This window comes from Cricetulus griseus, chromosome 8 (genome assembly GCF_003668045.3).
Source record: "Cricetulus griseus strain 17A/GY chromosome 8, alternate assembly CriGri-PICRH-1.0, whole genome shotgun sequence".
Lineage (NCBI taxonomy): Eukaryota > Metazoa > Chordata > Mammalia > Rodentia > Cricetidae > Cricetulus > Cricetulus griseus.
Genome location: NC_048601.1, coordinates 17,234,095 through 17,255,559, shown reverse-complemented (window position 1 = coordinate 17,255,559; position 21,465 = coordinate 17,234,095). Strand labels below are relative to the sequence as shown.

The 21,465-nt window shown below is 40.7% G+C and overlaps 1 protein-coding gene across 2 annotated transcripts; it reads right to left on the bottom strand.

The window, feature by feature from the left end:
- Positions 1–7,896: 7,896 nt before the first annotated feature.
- Positions 7,897–15,545, bottom strand: LOC100768583 (C-type lectin domain family 2 member H-like). Of its 2 annotated transcripts, XM_035448701.1 has the most exons (6): positions 15,414–15,545; positions 13,666–13,792; positions 10,879–10,886; positions 10,666–10,841; positions 10,032–10,138; positions 7,897–8,074 (listed from the first exon to the last, which is right to left on the bottom strand). In XM_035448701.1, exons 1-6 carry the CDS (start codon positions 15,499–15,501, stop codon positions 7,960–7,962), a joined length of 621 nt encoding a protein of 206 aa, XP_035304592.1. In that variant the 5' UTR covers positions 15,502–15,545; the 3' UTR covers positions 7,897–7,959. The 2 variants fall into 2 exon arrangements, with proteins under 2 accessions (XP_035304592.1, XP_035304591.1); XM_035448700.1 differs by lacking the exon at positions 10,879–10,886 and having other exon boundaries at positions 10,666–10,837.
- Between the last annotated feature and the right edge of the window lie 5,920 nt (positions 15,546–21,465).

The following is a 21,465-nucleotide window of genomic DNA, read 5'->3' as shown; positions in this document are numbered from 1 at the left end:
TCTATGTCACCATGGCACCAGTGGCAGCACAGGCTATGCAAATCAGAATGGCTCTGGAGGCAGTCAGGCTCTCAGACATCAACATCGTTTCAATGGCTGACCAGACCCTGGGCATCTGCAGAGCTCTCACTGGTAACAGGAACAATGGACATCTCCCCAAACTCTGTCCTCTGCAGGGTCAAGAATCTAGATTTGGCCCTAGGAAGCAGACCTGTGACAGTGCAGGCCACTCAAATCTGCATGATTCTGGTTGTGGCATGGCCCTCAGACATCTACATTGCCACAGGTTACAGCTGTGGCCTTTGGTGGCAACATGGCCATAGATATTAATACAGACAATGGTTGTGGTAGGACCAAGGAAATGGACACGGTTCTAGGTAGAAACCTGAGCACTGATGTCACCATGGTACCAGGTGACAGCACAAGTCACTTAGGCTGTCACGGCCCCCACAGCATCAGTGCCTTAGGACACTGAAATGGCCCAAGAGAGGTGCCAGCCCAGTTCCCTGGTATCAGAATGACCTTCAACAGTCTCAGGAGGCACAGATATCAACACAGACATCCTGGGCTGCTTCAGAGCCTTAGATCAAGACCTGACACTGGCAATAGCCCAAGGCCATGTATCATCTTGTACTAGGGAGGCTAGCAGACCGTTCACATCAGCCTGTTCCTTTCTGTCCTCACTGCTTCAGAGATGCTGCTTCCTCCAGTCGGTGAACCATTCTGTTCTTCTCTTTCCATTTCATCACCCTGTACTCAGTTACTATAGTGGGTCCAACTACCTCCTGGAGTGACTGGAGGTGCATGTTTGAGCCCTTCCAGGCCCAGGCACAAGGCATGGTGCAGAGCAGTTGTTTTTTCTCATGTGTGCAGGGGCCTAGCTGCAATTAATAATATATATAATCTAACAGGGAATCCCACAGTCACTGTCATGAGAACTCCTTTACATACATGATTTGAACACTCCTGTGTTCAACACACTGTGCTGTTCTCTGAGAATACAGAAGTGAATTACACATAGGTCTTTCTTATTTGTTTACTAGAAATAAAATATACTGCAAAGCAAAAAGGGATAAATGAAGAAGGAGCTTCACTGAGAAAAGTATTTTCCTGAGTGAGATATTCTTGTGTTTGTCTAATAAATAAAAACACAGTCTAAGCTGAGTGGTGGTAGCACACACCTATAAACCCAGCACTTGGGAGACAGAGGCAAGCAGATCTGAGTTCAAGACCAAATGGTCTATAAAGAAGGTATAGGACAGCCAAGGCTACACAGAATTCCTCTCTTGAAAAACAAACAAACAAAGAGCCAAACAGTCGAAAGGAAGAAAGAAAGAAAAAATACAAACTCAAAATAAGGAGTCTACTATGAAAAGTGATCTTAAATATTCATTTCTTTATTTATGTGTGGTTTTTAATACACATAGCACAAGTTTGAAGGTCACAGGACAACTTGCTGTGGACAGTTTTCTGCTTCCAACATGTGGGTTTAGGTGTTAAACTCAGGTTATCAGTCTTAGTGGCAGGAGTGTTTACCCTCAGAGACGCATTACTGGCACTGAGTGGTGGTAGCACACACCTATAAACCCAGCACTTGGGAGACAGAGCCCACAGCATCAGCATTATTATTACTTTAATAAAGAATAAATGTGTGTCTTATGTGGTGATGCATAGCTCTAATTCCAGCCATTTTGAGATTAGGATTACACATCAGCCTTGCCACAAAACTAATTTACAAAAACATCAGTAGTGTGATGTTTTCCCAGGTTAGTGAGAAGGTTCAATGCAAATGCCAATCAAGTAAGAAGATAGAGTTAACAGAAGAGATGCTGGTGGTCTATTATTTTGTCCTTATTGGGACTCACCAGTACAGTATAGCATATGATCAAAAAGTTTTCAATGTTTTGCTCCTAAAATTCAGAGATGTTTAAACAGTAGCTTTGATGGAGGTTCAGTAATAAACTGTCTCCTGATCCAAGAAGAGTCTAATAAAGAATGAAATTCAAATGGCATACTCATATATGAAACTCTCAGAAAAGTTAAGTTAGGAAAATTAAATGGCATTTGCTTATAACATACCCTTAGTCTATTTTAATTTTTTAAAAACATTGAAAAGTAAAGTGTAACCTTTCTGACAATGGTATTGAATCACAGAGTGCACAGCATTGGTTTTAATCCTGTCTAGATCTCCCTTCTTGTTGGTCATTGAATTTTGTAAAAGAATGATGGCAATGTTTACAAAGTATCTGGAGGCCAAAGACCAATTATGATCTTTCTTGTAATTACTGAATCATTTCCATGGTTTCAGTCATTCTGCATTTTTACTTTCCAAGGCTTTCAAGCAAGAACCAAAGGAAAAAAATCAGATATGATCATAAAAGTGGATCTTACTAATATGGATATGACTGTACTTTGGTTTAAGTTATAAGTAATAACTCAAACCCAAACACCTATTTAATTACAATCATATGTGTTCCTCCAATTTCCTGTATCTGTGATCCTCTAAGCGAGTTTTCTACTTCAGTGTCAACACATATAAATGATGTATTTTGATGATAATTTTAGTAGCTCAGGAGTGACAGATGACAGGCATCCCCAAGGCTATACAGAAGAAAAATGGTGTCCTCTAGAAATTTCAGATTTAAGGAGATTTAAGGAAACAGTAGTTTCCAATGGTATGCATTCACCTTTTATGAGACAGATGTTGAATACATGGTCCACTCACAACAAAATTACTCCACATCACTGAGAATTTTTCATTAAAGTAGCATTGGAATGTGGTTCTCAATTGGAATGGAACAATTGGTTGAGAAAAGGAGGTAAATCCCTTGAACAGCAAGATGGGTTTATAGGTTATAGGATTTCTCAAGATAAAATCCTTGGTGAGGGTCCTTATGCTGATGTGGACGGTCAAGCTGCATTTGATGATCACACGTTGTCCCTGTGCCATGCAGCAGCCTTAAATGCTTGGGACAGGGTTCAACATTTTGCTCTAGATACTTTAAAGATGTGTCAACCTCAGAATGGAAGCCAGGATATGTGGCACATTGAGGGGGCTGGAGAGATGAGTGCAGTGTGTGGTGCTCAGGGATGTGGATTGTGGCACACAGGAGAAGCCACTGAGCTAGATACACTTACACAGGGTATGGGTGTTGTTGGTTAACTATATTGAAGGGAAATCACATGAGTAACCGATAGCCCAGGTTAGTGCTCCAAGCACCCATTCTCAGCAGCTCTCTGAGACCTAACCAAAACCCTGAGAGAGGAGGAGTACCTCTCTCCTTAGTCCTTTACCCACGTGCACTGTACACACCTCTGGCCATGCCCAAATGGGCTTGGTCAGCGCCACAGGTGCCTGGAGATCTCTCCCTACAATTCCCCTTTTAATCTAAAGAAAAGATTCAGACTTGATACAAAACTATATACAAAGATGGCAAAATTCAAGTATGCTCTGGGAGAAGAAAATAAGAACAAACACACCTGATACCTGTTGCCAGTATGCAACTAGAGCAAATGGCAAGAACTGCCCATCTAGTCATTGCCATGAGGCTATCTTAAGATGGACAGTTTAAGTCTTGTACCTAAAATTTCTACCTAGGGAGAGAGAACAATAATTGTGAGTCTAATCTTTGACGAGAAAATCCTCCTCAAAGACTTGAGAAGGAAGATGACAATTCTATGTTTGGCTCAAAGTCGGTGGTAGAAGTGGGGGCAGTTCTTTGCCCAAGAGACCATTACCCAAGCAAAGAACGAACACCAGAAGGAGTGATGTAAGTGCCCAACATGTTCTTGGGAATAGCTTAGTGCTGTCAGGAGCAAATGTGTCTCATGTCAACAGAGTACTAATGTTAAAACATTTAAATGCCATATTTAGCAGGTCTATGAAGTGTTTGAAGATCAAAATCTATGTCTGACTAATCCTGTAGATATGAGAATGTGGGGATACCCCTGGTGGACAAAGCAACCTCCAGTGTGCTGAGATCGCTGGGCTACTCCAGCCCCCACTGAGGGAAGAGGTGAGCTTCGGCCCCTGTGTTGGATCTGACTTCCATCTGCCCTTTTGGAGAACTCCAGGCCTGGGATCTACAGGCAGGTTGACTCCCCCAGGTGGACCAAGCAACCAAAAGTCTGCTGAGATTGCTGGGCTACTCCTGCCCACCCCAGGGGAGAGGAGAGGAAGAGAGACCACCTGCACCCACTGGAAGAAGGGATGGGAAGACTACAATATAAGAACACATTCAACAACAGAAAAACCAATATGATGGCGCCAGAGTCTAGGGACTCTACACCAGGAGACCTGAATATCCCAACACAGATGAAGCAGAAGAGAGCAACCTTAGAAACAACTTCATGAAGATGATGGAGAACCTAAGAGAGGAAATGAGAAAATCTTTAAAGAAATTGAAGAAAAGACAAACCAAAAATTGCAAGAAACAATTCAAACAGTGCAAGGTTTGAAAGCTGAAATAGAGACAATAGAAAAATCACAGTCTGAGGGAATGCTGGAATTAGAAAAGATGGGTAAACGATCAGGAACTACAGATGCAAGAGTAACCAACAGAATATAAGAGATGGAAGAGAGAATCTCAGGCATTGAGGATATACTAGGAGAAATAGATTCTTTGACCAAAGGAAATCTTAAGTCCAACAAATCCCTAACAGAAAATATCCAGGAAATATGGGACACTGTGAAAAGACCAAATATAAGAATAATAGGTGTAGAAGAAGGTGAAGAAACCCACCTTAAAGATTCAGAAAACATATTCAACAAAATCATTTAAGAAAACATTCCCAACCTAAGAAAGACATAGCAATGAAAGTACAAGAAGTCTACAGAGCACTGAATAGAGTGGACAACAAAAATGTTCTCTCGTCACATAATAATTAAAATACCAAACACAGAGAATAAAGAAAGAATATTAAGAGCAGCAAAGGAAAAAGGCCAAGTAACATATAAAGGCAGATCTATCAGAATTACACCCGACTTCTCCATGGATACTCTGAAAGCCAGAAGTTCCTGGATAGATATTCTACAAACACTAAGAAACCACAGATGCCAGGCCAGAATAATAAACCAGTAGGGTTTTCATCCACTATAGATGGAGAAAACAAGATACAATACATATTCACTAATCCAGCCCTACAGAAAGTACTGGAAGGGAAACTCCAATGTAAGGAAGTTAACTACACTCACAAAAACATAGGCAATAGATAATCCCACTTTACCTACAGCCAAAAGAAACAGCAGGGTAAATCCACATACAATACCACCACCACATACAAATAAAAAAAAAGAACAAGAATTAATGCTCCATGGTCCTTAATTTCCCTCAATAGTAATGGTCTTAACATGCCTATAAAAAGACACAGGCTAACAGAATGGATACAAAGACAGAATACAACCTTCTGCTGCATACAAGAAACACACCTCACCTTCAAGACACATGTCACCTCAGAGTAAAGGGCTGGGATAAGATTTTCCAATCAAATGGAGCCAAGAATCAAGTTGGTGTAGCTATCCTCATATCTAAGAAATTAGACTTCAAACTAAAACCAATCAAAAGAAATGAAAGAGGTCATTTCATATTCCTCACAAGGAAAATACATCAGGAAGAAGTCTCAATTCTGAACATCTATGCCCCAAATACAAAGGTACCCATGTTCATAAAAGAAACATTACTAAAACTCAGATCACTCATAAGACCCCACATATTTATTGTGGGAGACTTCAACTCCTCACTCTCACTACTAGACAGGAACACCAGACAGAAACTTAACAAATAGACAAAGGAACTAACAGAAGTTATGACTCAATTGGGATTAACAGACATCTATAGAATATTCCATCTGAACACAAAGAATATACTTTCTTCTCAGTGCCACATGGAACCTTCTCTAAAATCCTCCTCCACATACTCGGTAACCTAGCAAACCTCAACAGTTACAAAAAAAATTGGAATAGCCCCTGTATCTTATCAGACCACCATGATTTAAAATTAGAAGAGGGGGAGGGAGCTATGAGAATGAGAAAGGAAGAAGAGGAAGGATGCAGAGGTCATGAGGGAGCAGAAAGGTTGAGTCAGGGGAAGAATAGAAGAAAGGGTGATAGGTAGGGTTTTAGTTGGGGGGTGGTAGGGCAGGACGGGAGGGAGAAGGGAACTGGGATTGTCATGTAAATCAATCTTGTTTCTAATTCAAATAAAAAATGATAAAAAAGATTATAGCAATATAACTATATACACATATATATGTGATTTTCTAAAACAGAGGTAGTAGAAGTGCCTTAATCAAAGGTAGAACTGTATATGCAACATGATAGAAATACACTAAATTGTGTCAAAAGACAAAGTATCTTACAGATACATAAAAGCATATCTACATAGAAAATGATAAGGATATTTATGCACCAAACATCCTGAATAGAAACAATACCTTGCACAGTATGACAAAATGAGATACACAAATTATCCAAAATAAGAATACAACTTGATTATACATAAGTCACATCAAATGAGAATCTATAACAATGTAAGTTGTCTATAGCTAACAATTACTAAGGCAAATCACAAGAAGATATATTTATCCATCTATATCCCATTCTAACCACATCTTTCCCATCCAAACCCTGAACTCATCCAAAAGAGATACCCAATTCTGAACACCTCCTTCCAAACCCAACCCTAAACAACTGAAAACCAACCCTAAACAGGTGTAAATTATCCCTAGTGTCAACAGTAGGGAAAAGGGGGCATGGTATTCTTAGAATTACTTCCTGCTGAAATGGAACAATGATAATCTCATGGGATCCTGTAGGAAGAAAGACTTAGAGTAAGGAAAGTCTTGATCAGATTAGCTATAACATTTGTACCTAGTCTTTGTTTGGTGGGGGATGCTTGACTGAAGTTCTTATCTGAAGCTCTGGCCAAGTGTAATAAGAAGGCACACCATTTCAGCTAGCTAGTCCAGAGTTGTGTAGAGCAATATAGTCCCGAACCGGTTTTAGGGTGGCAATTGTCAGTTCAAAGACATCAAGTTGAATCAAGTGGAATTGATGAAGTGGGGTCCCATTTCCTTTTGGGATAGTTCAAAGATTGCCAATAAGTAATTCTTTGTTCAATGTGGGGGATCAAACATTTATGTCAACATAGAAATTTCAACTTTTATAGGCATGCATACCAGGAAAGGAAGATAATAAATATAAGGGAAATTAGGATTTCAGAGAAAGAACCCGAGTATAGACAAATGACAGTCCCTAGATTTTGTTTTGTCTTACATCAATTGGCTTCTTGATATAATAGAGAAATTCTTAATTATAACAACCTGCAGCACACAGGGATGTGGAGCAGGGGTGGGGGGTGGAGGGTGGGGCAAGCTCAGGAGAACCATGCTGCTTAGCTGGAAGACCCAGGTACCTCAGAGACTCAGGGACTCTGGGGGCGTGGGGCAAAAGACAGTGAGCATAGCTGTGGTAGTGAGTGCTCGCCTTGCTGGGAAGGGCTGGGAATTTCTCACTTCTGACACCAGATGTAGTCAGAAGATATCCATACACAGGATGTGGGTATTGTTAGTTAACTTTATTGAGGGGAAATCAATTACATGAGAAACCCATAGCCCAGGTTAGCACTCTGAGCACCCAGTCTCAGCAGCTCTCTGAGACCCCACCAGAACCCTGAGAGAGGAGAAGTACCCCTCTCCTCAGTCTTTTATCCCTCATGTTCTTTACACACCTGTGGCTACACCCAAGGGAGCGGCGTGGTCAGTGCCATAGGTACCAAGAGATCTCTCTGTACACTCTGAGTTTTTATCTTCAGTGTAAAACACATATTATTGATGGATTTTAATGATAATTTTAGCACCTCAGGAGTGGAACAGCAACTGCAGATGGCAGGTCACAGAACATCTGTTTCTCATGAAGGCTTTAGCACATTGCATGTCCTCCTTTTAAAATCTTGGGAACTGTTAAATATGTCTTTTGTACTTGCTACAAATCCACCTCCTGTGTGTGTAGTCCCTTGCACTGCTGATTCCGATGTCATTCAGGTAGCCACATTCTCCTTGTCCTCGGATGGGAACCCTGAAGGAAAACAAACAAACAAATGAAAAAAATCTTCACAGGCCAACATTGATGCAAACACCTGAACTAGTTTTGCACCTGCCATCTTTTACATACTCAGCTCTCAATTTGAGCAACAAATCTGTAGAGAGAGAGATCTCTAGGTACCTGTGGCACTGACCATGCGCATTTGGGCATGGCCACAGGTGCATTCAGGGCTTGTGGGATAAAGGACTGAGGAGAGGGGCCACTCCTCCTCTCAGAGTTCCAGTCGGGTCTCAGAGAGCTGCTGAGACTGGGCACTGGGAGCACTAGCCTGGGCTATCATTTCTCATGTAAGTGATTTCCCCTCAATAAAGTTTGTGTCACAGGCCTTTAACCCTAGCACTTGGGAGACAGAGGCAAGCAGATCTCTGTGAGTTCAAGGCCAGCCTGGACTACAGAGTAACTTCCAGGACAGCCTCTGAAGCAATACAGAGAAACCCTGTCTTGAAAAACAAAAAGAAAAAAAAAGAAGAAAAAAGAAAAGAAAAGAAAAAGTTATCCAACAATACCCATATCCCATGTACTGATATATTCCCCTACACATATCTTTGTCATTTGTCAGTGTTGACCCTGTAAAGTGTGTACAAGGCATTTGACTGGTGCTTGCTGCCATGTTCAAATGGCCTGTTGTCATGTGTGGCTTCACTGAGGGTGATTTTTAATTCTGTCTTGGAGCATTTTACTCATAAATAAAGGTGGGGCAAAACACACAGTAAAATTCTGAAAGGTCTTTAATCATCACACGACTGGGTCTGTGTTTTGTGGTTCCAGTAAATGGCTCCATTCAAAATGGCTATTCTCATTTCCAAGAGCTGTAGTGATATAATATTTATGACTTATTAAAGCTTGCATGGCATTCCAGAAAGCAAAGTCAGTCACAAGCCATAGAAGCCAGGCACACACCTTTAATCCCAGCAGCCAGATGCTATGAGGTGGTGATACACACCTTTAATCCTACCACCCATTATAAAGAGGGAGACAGATCTCTTTGAGTTCAACGCTGATACATGAGATTGAATCAGATCACACCCCTTTAATTGAAGCACTAGAGGGGTATAAACAATAGAAGCAGGGTCTTAGTATTCAGCCACACTGAAGACAGAAACATTTATTCTCCAGCCATTTTTAGGAGCGGTTCTGAGGCTTGGTGAGAGCTTGTGGAGATAGGGTCAGCCCATGTAGCCTGAGGTAAAAGTAAGAAGCTAGGGGCTGTCTGCTTTGCTTCCCTGACCATCAGCTTGAGGTTTGAATCCCAATATCTGACTCTGGGTCTTTTATTTTTCATGTTACGAAGAGCTGTCTCAGAGCTCATTGATGATGAGACTTTAGAGGAAGTCCCCAATGCTCCTGGAGTCTCTGCTTCTGTGACAGGCGCAGCTGTGCACACAGTAAACTGACAAGTCTTATCCCAGGTGTTCTGCAGTGACTTCCTGGGGTTTCAGAGCCCTCACTGCCCATCCTAGTTTCTGCTGACATCTGACAAGTGTGTTTCTCATCAAGGAAATGTTTTCAGTTGGTGATGGAGAAGACTACATCCACCCCAGATGCCATCATCATGTTAAAGATTTCAGGTGAAATCACACTAAGTGAAAGCTTTGGAAATGATAACCAATAAATGGGGGAACATCCAAAGTATTTAAATTTGTAAGGACATGCAGTTTCCTGGTTATTGGCTCTGCATATAAGTACACACCCTGCCTCTGATCTACAAATCCCCTTGGAAGGTTTATGTTATTTCCTTCCCAGTATAGTTGGCTTCAAATATCATAGCCATTCATCTCTTATATATACACACACACACACACACACACAGAGAGAGAGAGAGAGAGAGAGAGAGAGAGAGAGAGAGAGAGAGAGAGAGAGAGAGAGTTAGAGAGAGAGAGAGAAAGAGAGAGATGAGCAGAGTAGAAGGAAAGGTGTGCTGAAAACATACATGTTGTTATATTGAGTGTTGTCTGTCCACATCCAGTGCTGTTCTGGTGACGTCCTGTGCAGCCCGATCCAGTGGTCAGAAGGCCCCTTGTGTCTCTTCAGGAAATTCTGCCATAAAACACAGAAAGCTAATACATGTGTCTCTGAGCTATAGATGACCATTGGGTGTCTCTAACGTACAGCCTCCTCTAGGGATAGCAGCTGAGAGTCATTGATTATGGAGCCACGATAACCCTCAGTTCTCAGTGGATGTATCTTATGTGTATAAACCTAAGTACACTGATGACCAGACATCCCATTGCAGCTGATTAAGAATGTCCTTGGAGTTTTTAACAGATGCCATTTTTGTATCCAACATGTAAATTCTCAGAGGGAACATGACCACTAGTTATCTTAGTAGATTTTATATTTGCCCCTGCATGTTTTTCTATGAGCACTACATGAAAGCATGACTCTAGAATGTCTCAAGACTCCAGCCAGAAGCAGTAACATTAGCAAATGGAGTGTACTAATGTGCCCTACACACCCCATCTGCTTGGAGTGGGCTCTTCTCACGCTTCAGCTTTAAGGTCTCCATCTGAAGGCAAAACACATTCAACAGAACAAACAACAAACCAATCCTGACCATTACTTACCAGCTCCTCTATGCTCTCAAATATAGCTAGATGGGCCTCTAGTTCCATGCAGGAGGTCTGGCTGGATGTCCAGTTTATCATGTCTTCATAAAAATGAAAACATTTACTTCCAAATCCAATCCAGTCTTTTGGGCAGGTGTCATAGCAAGGTCCACACTTCTCTGTGACTGGTCTCCCTAAGATGCAAACAGTGCCAAGAAATATAATAAGAACATTTCCGTCTAGCATCTAAATCTCAATGGTAGGGGTGTCTTTGGACTGTACTTTCATAACTGATCTCAAGGAGACGCCTCCTATCATGCTGGTTCCCAATCCAGGGCTTTCCAGTGAGCTCTAAGGATGTGCTTTTATTTTCTCCTTTGTATTTTGTGTTTTGAAACAGAATCTCGCTGTTTCCACTGGCCAGGCCAGAAATTCAGTCTGTGGACTCTACTTGTACTGGCTGTGGCTCCTGAGTACTGGTACTAATATTTCCTCATGAGGAAATAATTTCTAGGCTATTAGCTCCTTTGGACTGTTCCTGGTTCCTGAAATTCTGTAGCTTCCTTTCCCATAATCCTCCTTCACATTTGATCTTTCTCTTGACTAGAAAAATGCCTCACTTGTCTAGATTTTACTATAGAGAAAAGCAAGCGTGCAGAATATGGCACCTTTGAAATAGCTCTTAAATGCCAGAATTTTTATCATTCTATCACACACATATTAAATGCATATAATCACATGCTGGCTCTTATTAGAGTCCGTCAGAATGACTGCATTAAGAAATCTGAGAGCAGTTGGGCATTGGTGGCACACGCCTTTAATCCCAGCAATTGGGAGGCAGAAGCAGGCGGATCTCTGTGAGTTCAAGGCCAGCCTGGTCTCCAGAGTGAGTGCCAGGATAGGCTTGAAAGCTACACAGAGAAAGCCTGTCTGGAGAAACAAAACAAAACAAAACAAACAAACAAACAAACAAAAAACTGACATACTGGGCAATGGTCCGGCATGGCTTAAATCCCAGTACTTGGGAGGCAGAGGCACCAGATCTCTGTGAGTCTAAGGCCACCTTGTTTAGAAGCATGTGCAGAAATACAAGCACTTACTGCTGGTGTGAGTACAAACTGATACAGCCAGTATGGAGGTTCCTCAGAAAATGTAAAAATAAACTTGCCATGTGACCCAGTCTGTTACTCTTGGGTATGTAAGAAGAGAATTCCACATCCTAGCACAGAGACACTTTGCACCAATGGTTATTGCTCTCCATTGAGCAATAGTTTACAATAGTTAGGAAATGGACCTGATCTATATGTCAATCAACTGATGGACAGATAGTGAAAATGTGTTACATGTACAAAACTGAATGTTATTCAGCATCAAATGAATAATGAAACTTGTAGTGAAGTGTGTGGCCTGGGAAAGTATGATATTGAGTGATGTCACCCAAACTCAGAAAGAAAGAGACCCATGTACTCTCTCACACGCAATCTGAGACTGTGATGTAGAGTGTGCACAGCTGGGACTGTGCATGGTGTAACACATAGACAGGAGGCCAAGGAAGAGAGATGTAAGGTGATGGGAAGGACAGCGTGCAAAGGACCCAAAAGTTATGAAAAATTATGAATAACAATGTTTTTCTAGTTTTAACTCTGCCATAGTTTTCTTTTCTGTGGCAGATAAGTGCATAAAAATGTGGTTGACAGTGAAGGTCTAAAACCATAACTAAAGATCCATGGCTTTTGAAATGCTTTTCTAGCTGTGTGGAAGTTCCATGAGATACATAGGGCTTGGGATTTGACAAAAGTTGGAGTGGCTATGCTAATGAAGATGCGAGATGTGTTCATTAATGAGTCCATTAAAATAAAGTAACGTGTGTGTGTGTGTGTGTGTGTGTGTGTGTGTGTGTGTTTATGTGTTTGTGTGTGCAAGAATATGTGTGTAAAAAGCTATAAATGCAGCAAGGGTTCAGAGCACAGCTTAGAAGAATAAGAGACATTTTCTTTCATCCCTTTACCTTTTTCTTCCTTCAGCAGGTCAGAAGGAAACTTCTGCTGTTTCAGTGCTCTACTAAGTCATAGAAACAAATGACTTGACTAGAAATATTAAATACAAATAATGACTGCCAAGTTTTATTTAGTGGATGAGAATTTGCTGTAGTTGTCCTAGTTGATATGCCATGAGGGTTTAGTAAAAGAGACAAATTCAATGGGCGGTGAGAGTGACTGTTGCTTCTTTTTATCTGAGTCTTTTCAGGGCTACATAATATTTAGGGTACAATGACCAAGACTAGTTTGAAAATGCTTGTCCTGTTTTGATATATGTGTATTATTATTTGGTGTGACTAAAGTTGATTTCATATAACAATGTTGGGTGGTGGTGGTTCACACCTTTAATCCCAGCTCTTGGAAAGAAGAGGCAGGTGTATGCGCAAGTTCAAAGCAGTTTCAAGACAGCCAGGAACATAGAGAAACCCTGTCTCATATAGATATGAAGTTGTATAAGACTTTATCACAGTATTCAAAGCAATCTACAACTAAAAGCTAAGGAATAACATATTCTGAAACTTTCTAATTCATATTTTCAGATCATGGTGAAGATGTTGACTGAAACCATGGGTCAGGGGGGTGGAGGGTTCTCTACCTTCCTCCACCTTGTTGCTCTTCACTGTTCTCTCTTCCCTCAGCTGTAGAAATCTCCTTGAGAGTCTCCTTTCGAGTTTTCCTCTCCTTATTCTCTGTGTTGAAAAGTTCTCCCAATGGGCATACGTCTCCTGCATCTCTGTCTAGAGCTTGCTGGATGTCATCTTCCCAGGGATGCTGAGCCTGGCCTCCTGTGCTCACCACAGCCTGTGCTGTCGTTTCAAGGAATCTTCCTGCTACACCCTAAGTTCCCAGAGAACAGGAATTTCCAGTGTTTTCTCTCCAGCCCTTCACACAGTGCCTGACTCACAGTGGTAATGAAGTGTTTGCTGACAACATGTGTAGACAATGCTGCACAATTTGTAGAACAAGTCACTCACCTGACAATTTCAAAGCAACAGAAAGTGAAAGTACAGCTGCAAAGAGAACAGCCATCACTCCATAGCAGCAGTAAAGCTTAACAGGAGACTCAACAGAGATGATTCTCAGACATTTTCCTTGGAGCTTTGTACCTGAAAATATAAATACCAGAACATCAATTTCAAGACCCTACAAGAGCCAGAAAGAGCCAGAAAAAGGTTAGGGTGTCTGCTCAATATTCTAGTGTGATTCTGGAGTTTCTAGCTGGGACAATATGGCAAGAATAAAACAGAACATGTAGGCCTCATAGAGATAAAAATCTTGATATTCAGACAATATGGATATATCTACACATAAATTTCCTAGATGTCTATTAAAGGGGCACTAAAAATAATGAACAAGTTTATAATGTTGCAGGATAATATGTCAATGGGCATAATAAATATCATTTTTATATACCAGCATTTGTCAAATGCAAAGAATTGCAATATTCCCAGCATGTCTAAATACACAATTACATATCTAATGAAACACTGGGTTTCTAAAACTCTTAGCACATTGTAGGTACAATTTCTTTTGAGAGAGTGACATGTAGACAGATAAAGACAGAGTTATCACCCACACAGAAACAAACAGACAGAAAGACAGACAGACAGACAGACAGACAGACAGACAGACAGACAGAGAGACAGACAGTTATAAAGGTACATACACAGATCATGGGGCAGGGGGCCGAACTAGCCCATTTCTTATCTTTTTATTAGTTTTTAGGGCCAGAGAAGAATTCTCATTGCACTAAATTCAATTTATTTTTATTGGTAATGTAGGCAAGAAATCTTTGCCTAAGACAAATTCTTATTCATAAAGATTTTTTTTTCTTTTTTTTCTTCAAATAGATTTAAGTTCTAGGCTTCATGCCTGGGTCTGTGATCCGTTTTGAGTCTGTTATAATACACAGGATGAAGTGTGAGTCTTATCATGAAAACCAATTGACTAAGCATCATATACAGAAGAGTTTTCGTCCTCTTTCTACTTAAGAATGTCTGTCTTCCCCAGTCTACAGTACACATGCACAATAAACACACATTGATTTTTAAAAAGAAAAATATGTCATATTATGGAATAAAATGATGCTTATATAATAAATACATGCATTAACTATGGTTAGTATTACCAAAATCTAGGAAAAAGAGTTGAATAATATTTTATCATTGTGTTATAATGAGACTGTGTTTCTCTCATGCCCTGTATCTAAGGGAAATGCCCACATTTATATAAAAAAAACCTGCCTATGCTTATAGCAGATTTATGAATTAACCGTGTCTTTCGCAACAGCTCAAATATCCCCAAGCTTGTTACAAAGTCAAGCAACATTACTCAGAACTGGGGAAAATGACTGAAAAAGGAAATCTGTACATGCTGCTTGCACCTGCCAATATCTTATGCTGGTTAAATGATCCTCAGCCTGCTGTCCCCACAGGCCAAACACAGTAAAAATAAATTAAACAAATCCACACCAACCCAACTGAACAACCAACAAAAACAATGTCTCAGGCTTTTATAATTAAGTTTTTGTTTATTTATCTTGCCTACAAATACTTGAGTATTATGTACTCTGACAGAGTAGCTAATATAAGAGAGTTTTCTTCGAATCTCTACTTCTATAGAGACCCACTGTGACAGGCTAACAGGCAGGTATTTCAGCTCCTCTGAGGGTTACAGGTGAATCCCATCTCTATCTTTTATTTTACTTAAATTGGATTAAATACATACCTGTTTTTACCTCTTGCAGGCTGTTTGGAGTAATGAGGTCTGTCTTTAGCATGCCCATGGAAGCCTCTTCACTCTTTGCAGCTCTCATTTCTGAGCTGAGAGGAAGAGATTGAATTGAATTCTGGAGGAGGTTTGAAAGTTGGAACTGTGGAAGAGAAAGAACAGTGTATTCTGTGTATTGCTCTAAGTGAGCATTTCACAAGCACAGTCTGGTGATTCATGGACTACTCCTTATGAGTCTCCCACACCCTGCTTCCTCTTTCCACCCCCCCTCATCTCTCCCCTTGCCCACAACCATTCCACTCCTCCTCACAGTTAAGGGCTCCCAAGAGGAGTCAACATAGTCTGGTACAATAGGCTGGGCCAGAGCCTGTCTCCTTCCCATGCATTGGACTGAACACCGCATTCAACAGCAGGGAATGGGCTCCAACAAGCTAGAACCTGGTCATACTTCCAGGAGTCCCTGTGATAGTCCAAGCTTCAGAACTGTTTCCCACATGTGGAGGGCCTAGTTTGGTCCTCTGCAGTCTCCACAGTTCTAGGTCTAGGGTCCATGAGTTTCCACAAGCTTGGGTCAGTAGTCTCTGTAGATTTCCCCATTATGATCTTGACCTCCCTTCCTTATATGTTCCCTCCTCCCTCTCTTAGCCTGAATCCCTGGAGCTTGATCTGGTTATTGGTTGCAGATCTCCTCATCTGCATCCATTTATTACTGGATGAGGGCTCTATGATGATAGTGGATGTATTCATCAATCTGATTGCAGGAGTAGGCCATTTCTGGCATCCTCTCTACTATTGCTAGGAGTCTTAGCTGGGGTCACCCTTGTGGATTCTTGGGTGTTACCCTTGTACCAGGTTTCTCACTAAGCCCACGGTGGCTCTCTCTCTCTTGAGACATCTCTTTGATTGCTCTTCCACTGCATCCCTCCCCAGCTAGTCCATCTCATTCCCTCCTGTTCTCATCCCTTCTCTTCCTCCCCAGTTTGCCCTTTAGATATCATCTAATTTCTCCTCTCAGCGTGATCCATGTGTCCCTCTTAGAGTCTTTCTTTTTACCTAGCTTCTCTGGAGTTGGACTTCAGTCTGCTTATCCTTTGCTTTACATATAATATCCACTTCTGAGTGAATACATACCGTGTTTGTCTTTCTGAGTCTGGGATACCTCATCACGATTTTTTTTCTAGTTCTATTCATTTACCTGAAAATTTCACAAGGTCACCATTTTTACTGCTGAGTAGGACTCCATTGTATGAATGTGCCACATTTTGCTTATCAATTCTTCAGTTGGGGAGCATTTAGTTTGTTTACAGGTTCTATTATATATAATGCTGCTATGAACATTGTTGAGCAAATGTCCTTATGGTATGATTTAGCATCCTTTGATTAAATGTCCAAGCAAATATCTTTGTGTCTTGAGGCAGATTGATTCCCAATTTTCTTAGAAACTGCCATGCTGATTTTTCAAAATGACTGTACAATTTGTAATCCCACCAGCAGTGAAAGAGTATTCCCCCTTTTCCAAACCCCTCCAGCATATACTGTCATTAGTGGTTTTGATTTTAACATTCTGACAGGTGTAAGATGGTATCTCAGGGCTGATCTTTAAGGGTCAAAGCACCCGTTTCAATCGTGAATTAGCATTGTCATAAGCTGTAGATTCAATGAGTATTCATCCAGCGTCTAGATAAGCTACTCCTATTTGAACCACTTTAGTCAATCTTTGCAAAAATGCATTATAACTTTCCTTCGGGTCTTGTCACACCTTATTATAGGAGTCTATTCTTTCCCCTGGTTCTTGGGTCTTGAATCTTATCCCAAGTAGTGAAAGCTGCTGTGGCATAGTGGCAAGATTGTTCAACCTATGCAACTTGAGTGTCTGCATCAGCATGAAGACCATCACCAAGAATTTTATCTTGGGGAGCCTTATAACCTCTCTTTTGGCCTTGATGTTCAAGTGCTTTGGCCTCTTCCCTCCTTAAAGCAAGCCATCCGATTTGAGATGCAGTTTCTAAGAACATCACTAGGGGTCACCCTATTTCTTGTTGCCCATGACTCTACTAACTGCCACACATATGGTGAATGCATGCCACAAGAGACTACTGCTTCCTTTACACCTTTTAAATCTTTTCATGTGTAGTGGCTCCCAATGACATTCAACAAATCCCTTTGGGTATTTTTTAGTTACTGGTTTCTCAGTAACAGTAATGGAGGAAACTGTAGGGGATGATGTAACTACCTTTGGTTAGTCATCTCTGATTCTGAAAGGTTCTGGTAATGTTAAATCACTTTCATTCTCTATTATTTGTGCCTCTACTTCTGGTGTACCAGTTTGAAAGTTTTCTTTGGCCTGTAATCTATTCACCATTGTTTTTCTCCGAGTGTTTGAATTTCCTGGACAGTATACATTTCTAGGGAGTTAATGAAATCAGTCAGTTTGTTGTTCTCTTCATTTGCATATGATTCTAAAGATTTAATATTCTCATCCTTAGAGATTATCTGAATGGCATGTAAATTGCCTTCCAAAAACGATGTTCTATCTTCTAGCCTGTCATTAGTCTCAGACATGGAACAAATTTTTCTATTAGCTGGTCAGTTTTATGTTCCATATTTTGCATTCTGTTTGTCAAATCACCATTCCATTATCAATGTTCTCAATCCTTTTTTCTTTTTTGAATATTATTTTTTATTTTAGAAGCACTCTTATTTACATATCCATCTCCCCATTACCTCGCCCGCGAATCCTCCCATGCTCCTCACCAACCCTCTTTCCACTCCCTTCCCAGGGATAGTGAGGCCCTCCATGGGGGACCCTCAAAGTTATAGTAACACCAGAGGTTACCTTACATTGTTTTTTGTTTACCACAGTTTCTTTCATTGTAGCAGATCCGTTACACGTAAATGCTCTCCAGCCAGTCTCCTCCCAACTTAAACCATCCAATAAACACTTCAACTCCCTTTGGCAGTGTTGCTCACCCTTCTTTCAGAGACATCCTGGCAGTTTGTACCTCAACAGAAACTTTCCAATAATAAAATTTCATATGGCTGTACATGTGTTATCAAGAAAGGGCTTAAGTGTTTGGTAAAAAAAATGTTTTTAATAAGAATGATTCAAAATTGCTCAATATTTCAAAGACACAATCTAGGTAATAAAAGTTAAACAATAACTGACCATAAAAATTTATTAACCTGATGTAAAAATTGGCAGGTAGCCTTGGATGAATTGTGCTATGGTTAGCCTTGAATGATTTTCTGATTTATTGCTTTGGTTAATTTTGGATAATTTGTGTATTATTGTGCCTAGGAACACTAATGCTATTTGTTCTATATGGGTCTGCTTCACTTACACATGCCCAGAGAAAATATTTTTTATTCTGGATAAAAGGACTTGCTTTAGAGCTTCAAAATGCACTCATACTCAAACTGCCTCTGTGTCTGTTTCTGTTTGGCACCACCAAATCCTTACCCATCTAGTCTTTAAGGACCTTCAGCCCTGGGACCCCCATACCAGGCTTGCGTGGTCTGTGGCACAGCTCCAGTGATCTCACACTCCTGTAAAAAATACACACATGCAGTTATAAGAGCAATGTTCCCAAAATTATCTTTGTCCCAATTCCACAATCTTACATACGGGGTAAATTAATTAGTCAATCTGACTTTTCTGGTAGGATTAAAGACCTTGAGATGGAGAGATTTTTCTGAATCAAGTAGGTGGTCTAAACTACAATTGAGACAAAAGTAAATTTTTGTGCAGTAAGGTCTCTTCTGAAACTCTGGCCTTCAGAACTGTAACAGAGAATTATGTTGTTATTTTTCTATGTCTGTTTGTATATTTTTAAGATTTATTTCTTCATTTTTCATGTATGTGAATATTTACATGCATACATGCATGTATGTGCACCATTTGCATTTCCGGTGCCTGCAGAGGTCTGAAGATGCCATTGGATCCCCTAGAATTTTATTTAAGGATTGTTGGGAACACCTTGGGGTGTTGGGAACCACGTGTGGGTCCTCTGCAAGAGCAGCTGTGTTCTTAGCTGCTGAATTATGTCTCTAGTCCCTCAGTGAGATTTTGGTTTAACTGACAGACTAAAATAAAACTGGGTTTTTTGTTGTTGTGATTTCTCTTTTGGAGGCAGCGTCTCTGTGTGTAGCACTAGCTGCCGTGGAACTTCTTATGCAGTCCAGGACAGCCTCTAACTCACAGAGATATTCCCGTTTCTGCCCCTCTGGAGCTGAGATTAAAGGCATGCACCACTATATATGTCCATAAAACTTCAATATTAAGCCAGGCGTTGGTGGCATACACTTTTAATCCCAGCACTTGGGAGGCAGAGGCAGGCGGATCTCTGTTAGTTCGAGACCAGCCTGGTCTACAAGAGCTAGTTCCAGGACAGCCTCCAAATCCACAGAGAAACCCTGTCACGGAAAAAAAAACCCAAAACAAACAAACAAACAAACAAAAAACTTCTACAGTATGGTTTTGTATATTTCCTGGAATTTATTCAATAATCCCATCTAAACAATATTGGCAAGAGAGAACACTGTGCCTTGGTGCTGTGTCTCACTGCTGTTGCCTTGCAGGACAGAAGCATACATACTGTTTACCACCAGCCAGGGACACAATAAACTCACATCTCATTTCCTAAAACTACTGGTGAGTTGTAGTGAGTGTGACAAGATGGTTTGAAAAGCTGTCACTTGTTAGTGGCAGCAATGTCACTAGGAGGTTTCAGCCTAGTGAAGACCATAGCTCTTCTTTTGATTTTCATCTCCAGCTTGCAATATTGGAAGACAAACACATTACAGCTTTCCTGAGACTGGTAAAATATATACATGGATAATTCTGTCAGTAACACTGCCATTCTTAGACCCATTTTACATATGAAGAAACCCTGTGACTGGCACTACACAATTTATCAAGGTAGTGGTTTAACAATAGAGTAATCTAAACTTTGTTATTATGTCACTTATAAGCCAGTTTTTACATGAATATTGGTCAGGGAGATTAAGTAATATTTTCTCGAATGAATATTGCAATGTTGCAGGTTCCTTAAATCATTACCTCCTGCAAGGAAGCTATGAAGTAAACAACTCAAAATACACCTGGAAATCCCTGAACCTGACCACATTCACCAGACAACTCCCTTCCCAAGAGTGTTTACAGTAAGGACTGCTGAGTGTCATAATCAGACAAGAACAGTTGTCTGAAGGAAGCAGAGACAAGCAAAAATCATCCACAATGCTGATATAGCAACTGCGCCACTACCAAAGGACACGATGGTTGTCTGAATGAGAACAGCTCCCATGGGGTCATATGTTTGAATATTTCATCCCCAGTTGATGGAAATGTTGCAGAATAATTTGTTAGAGGATGTATAATTTACTGGAGGAACTGTGGCCTTGTTGGAGGTGGTGTGCCACCAGAATTGGGGGATTAAATAAACCCACACCACTCCCAGTTAACTTTCTTGCTCTGTGGTTGTTTTCTCATCTTGTAAGCTATTAAGCCACTGCCCCAGCTACACTCCTCATCAAGATGGTCATGGACTCACCCACTGAAACTGTAAACAAGATCCCAGTAAACTCTAGTAAAATTTGAGTTGGTCATGGAGACTCTTCACAGAAAAAAAAATTAACTGAACTGCCTGTAGGCTTTTCAGTGTCCCAGGTTTCTAGGTTTTGTGATCATCACCCATGCTGGGTTGGGTTTTGGTGATGTGATGCATCTCTCTTTGAGTCATTTCTGCTCTCGTTAGTAACACCTCACCCATATTTCTCTAAGTAACCCCAATAAAAGTCATTGGTGCAACAATTTAGATTTTGGTGATATCTGTACTTTGGTCTACAGTGGGCTCCCTCTCTTAGATGAGTACGTGTGTGTCCTGTACTATGCCAGGAAAGTCTGCCTCACAACAACCACACACAGATTAATGATATAAAATAATTTGTTATTGTAAATATTTGTAGAAAATAAAATGGACTGCAAAGCAAAAAGGGCTAAATGAAGAAGGAGCTTCACTGAGAAAAGTATTTTCCTGAATGAGATCTGCCT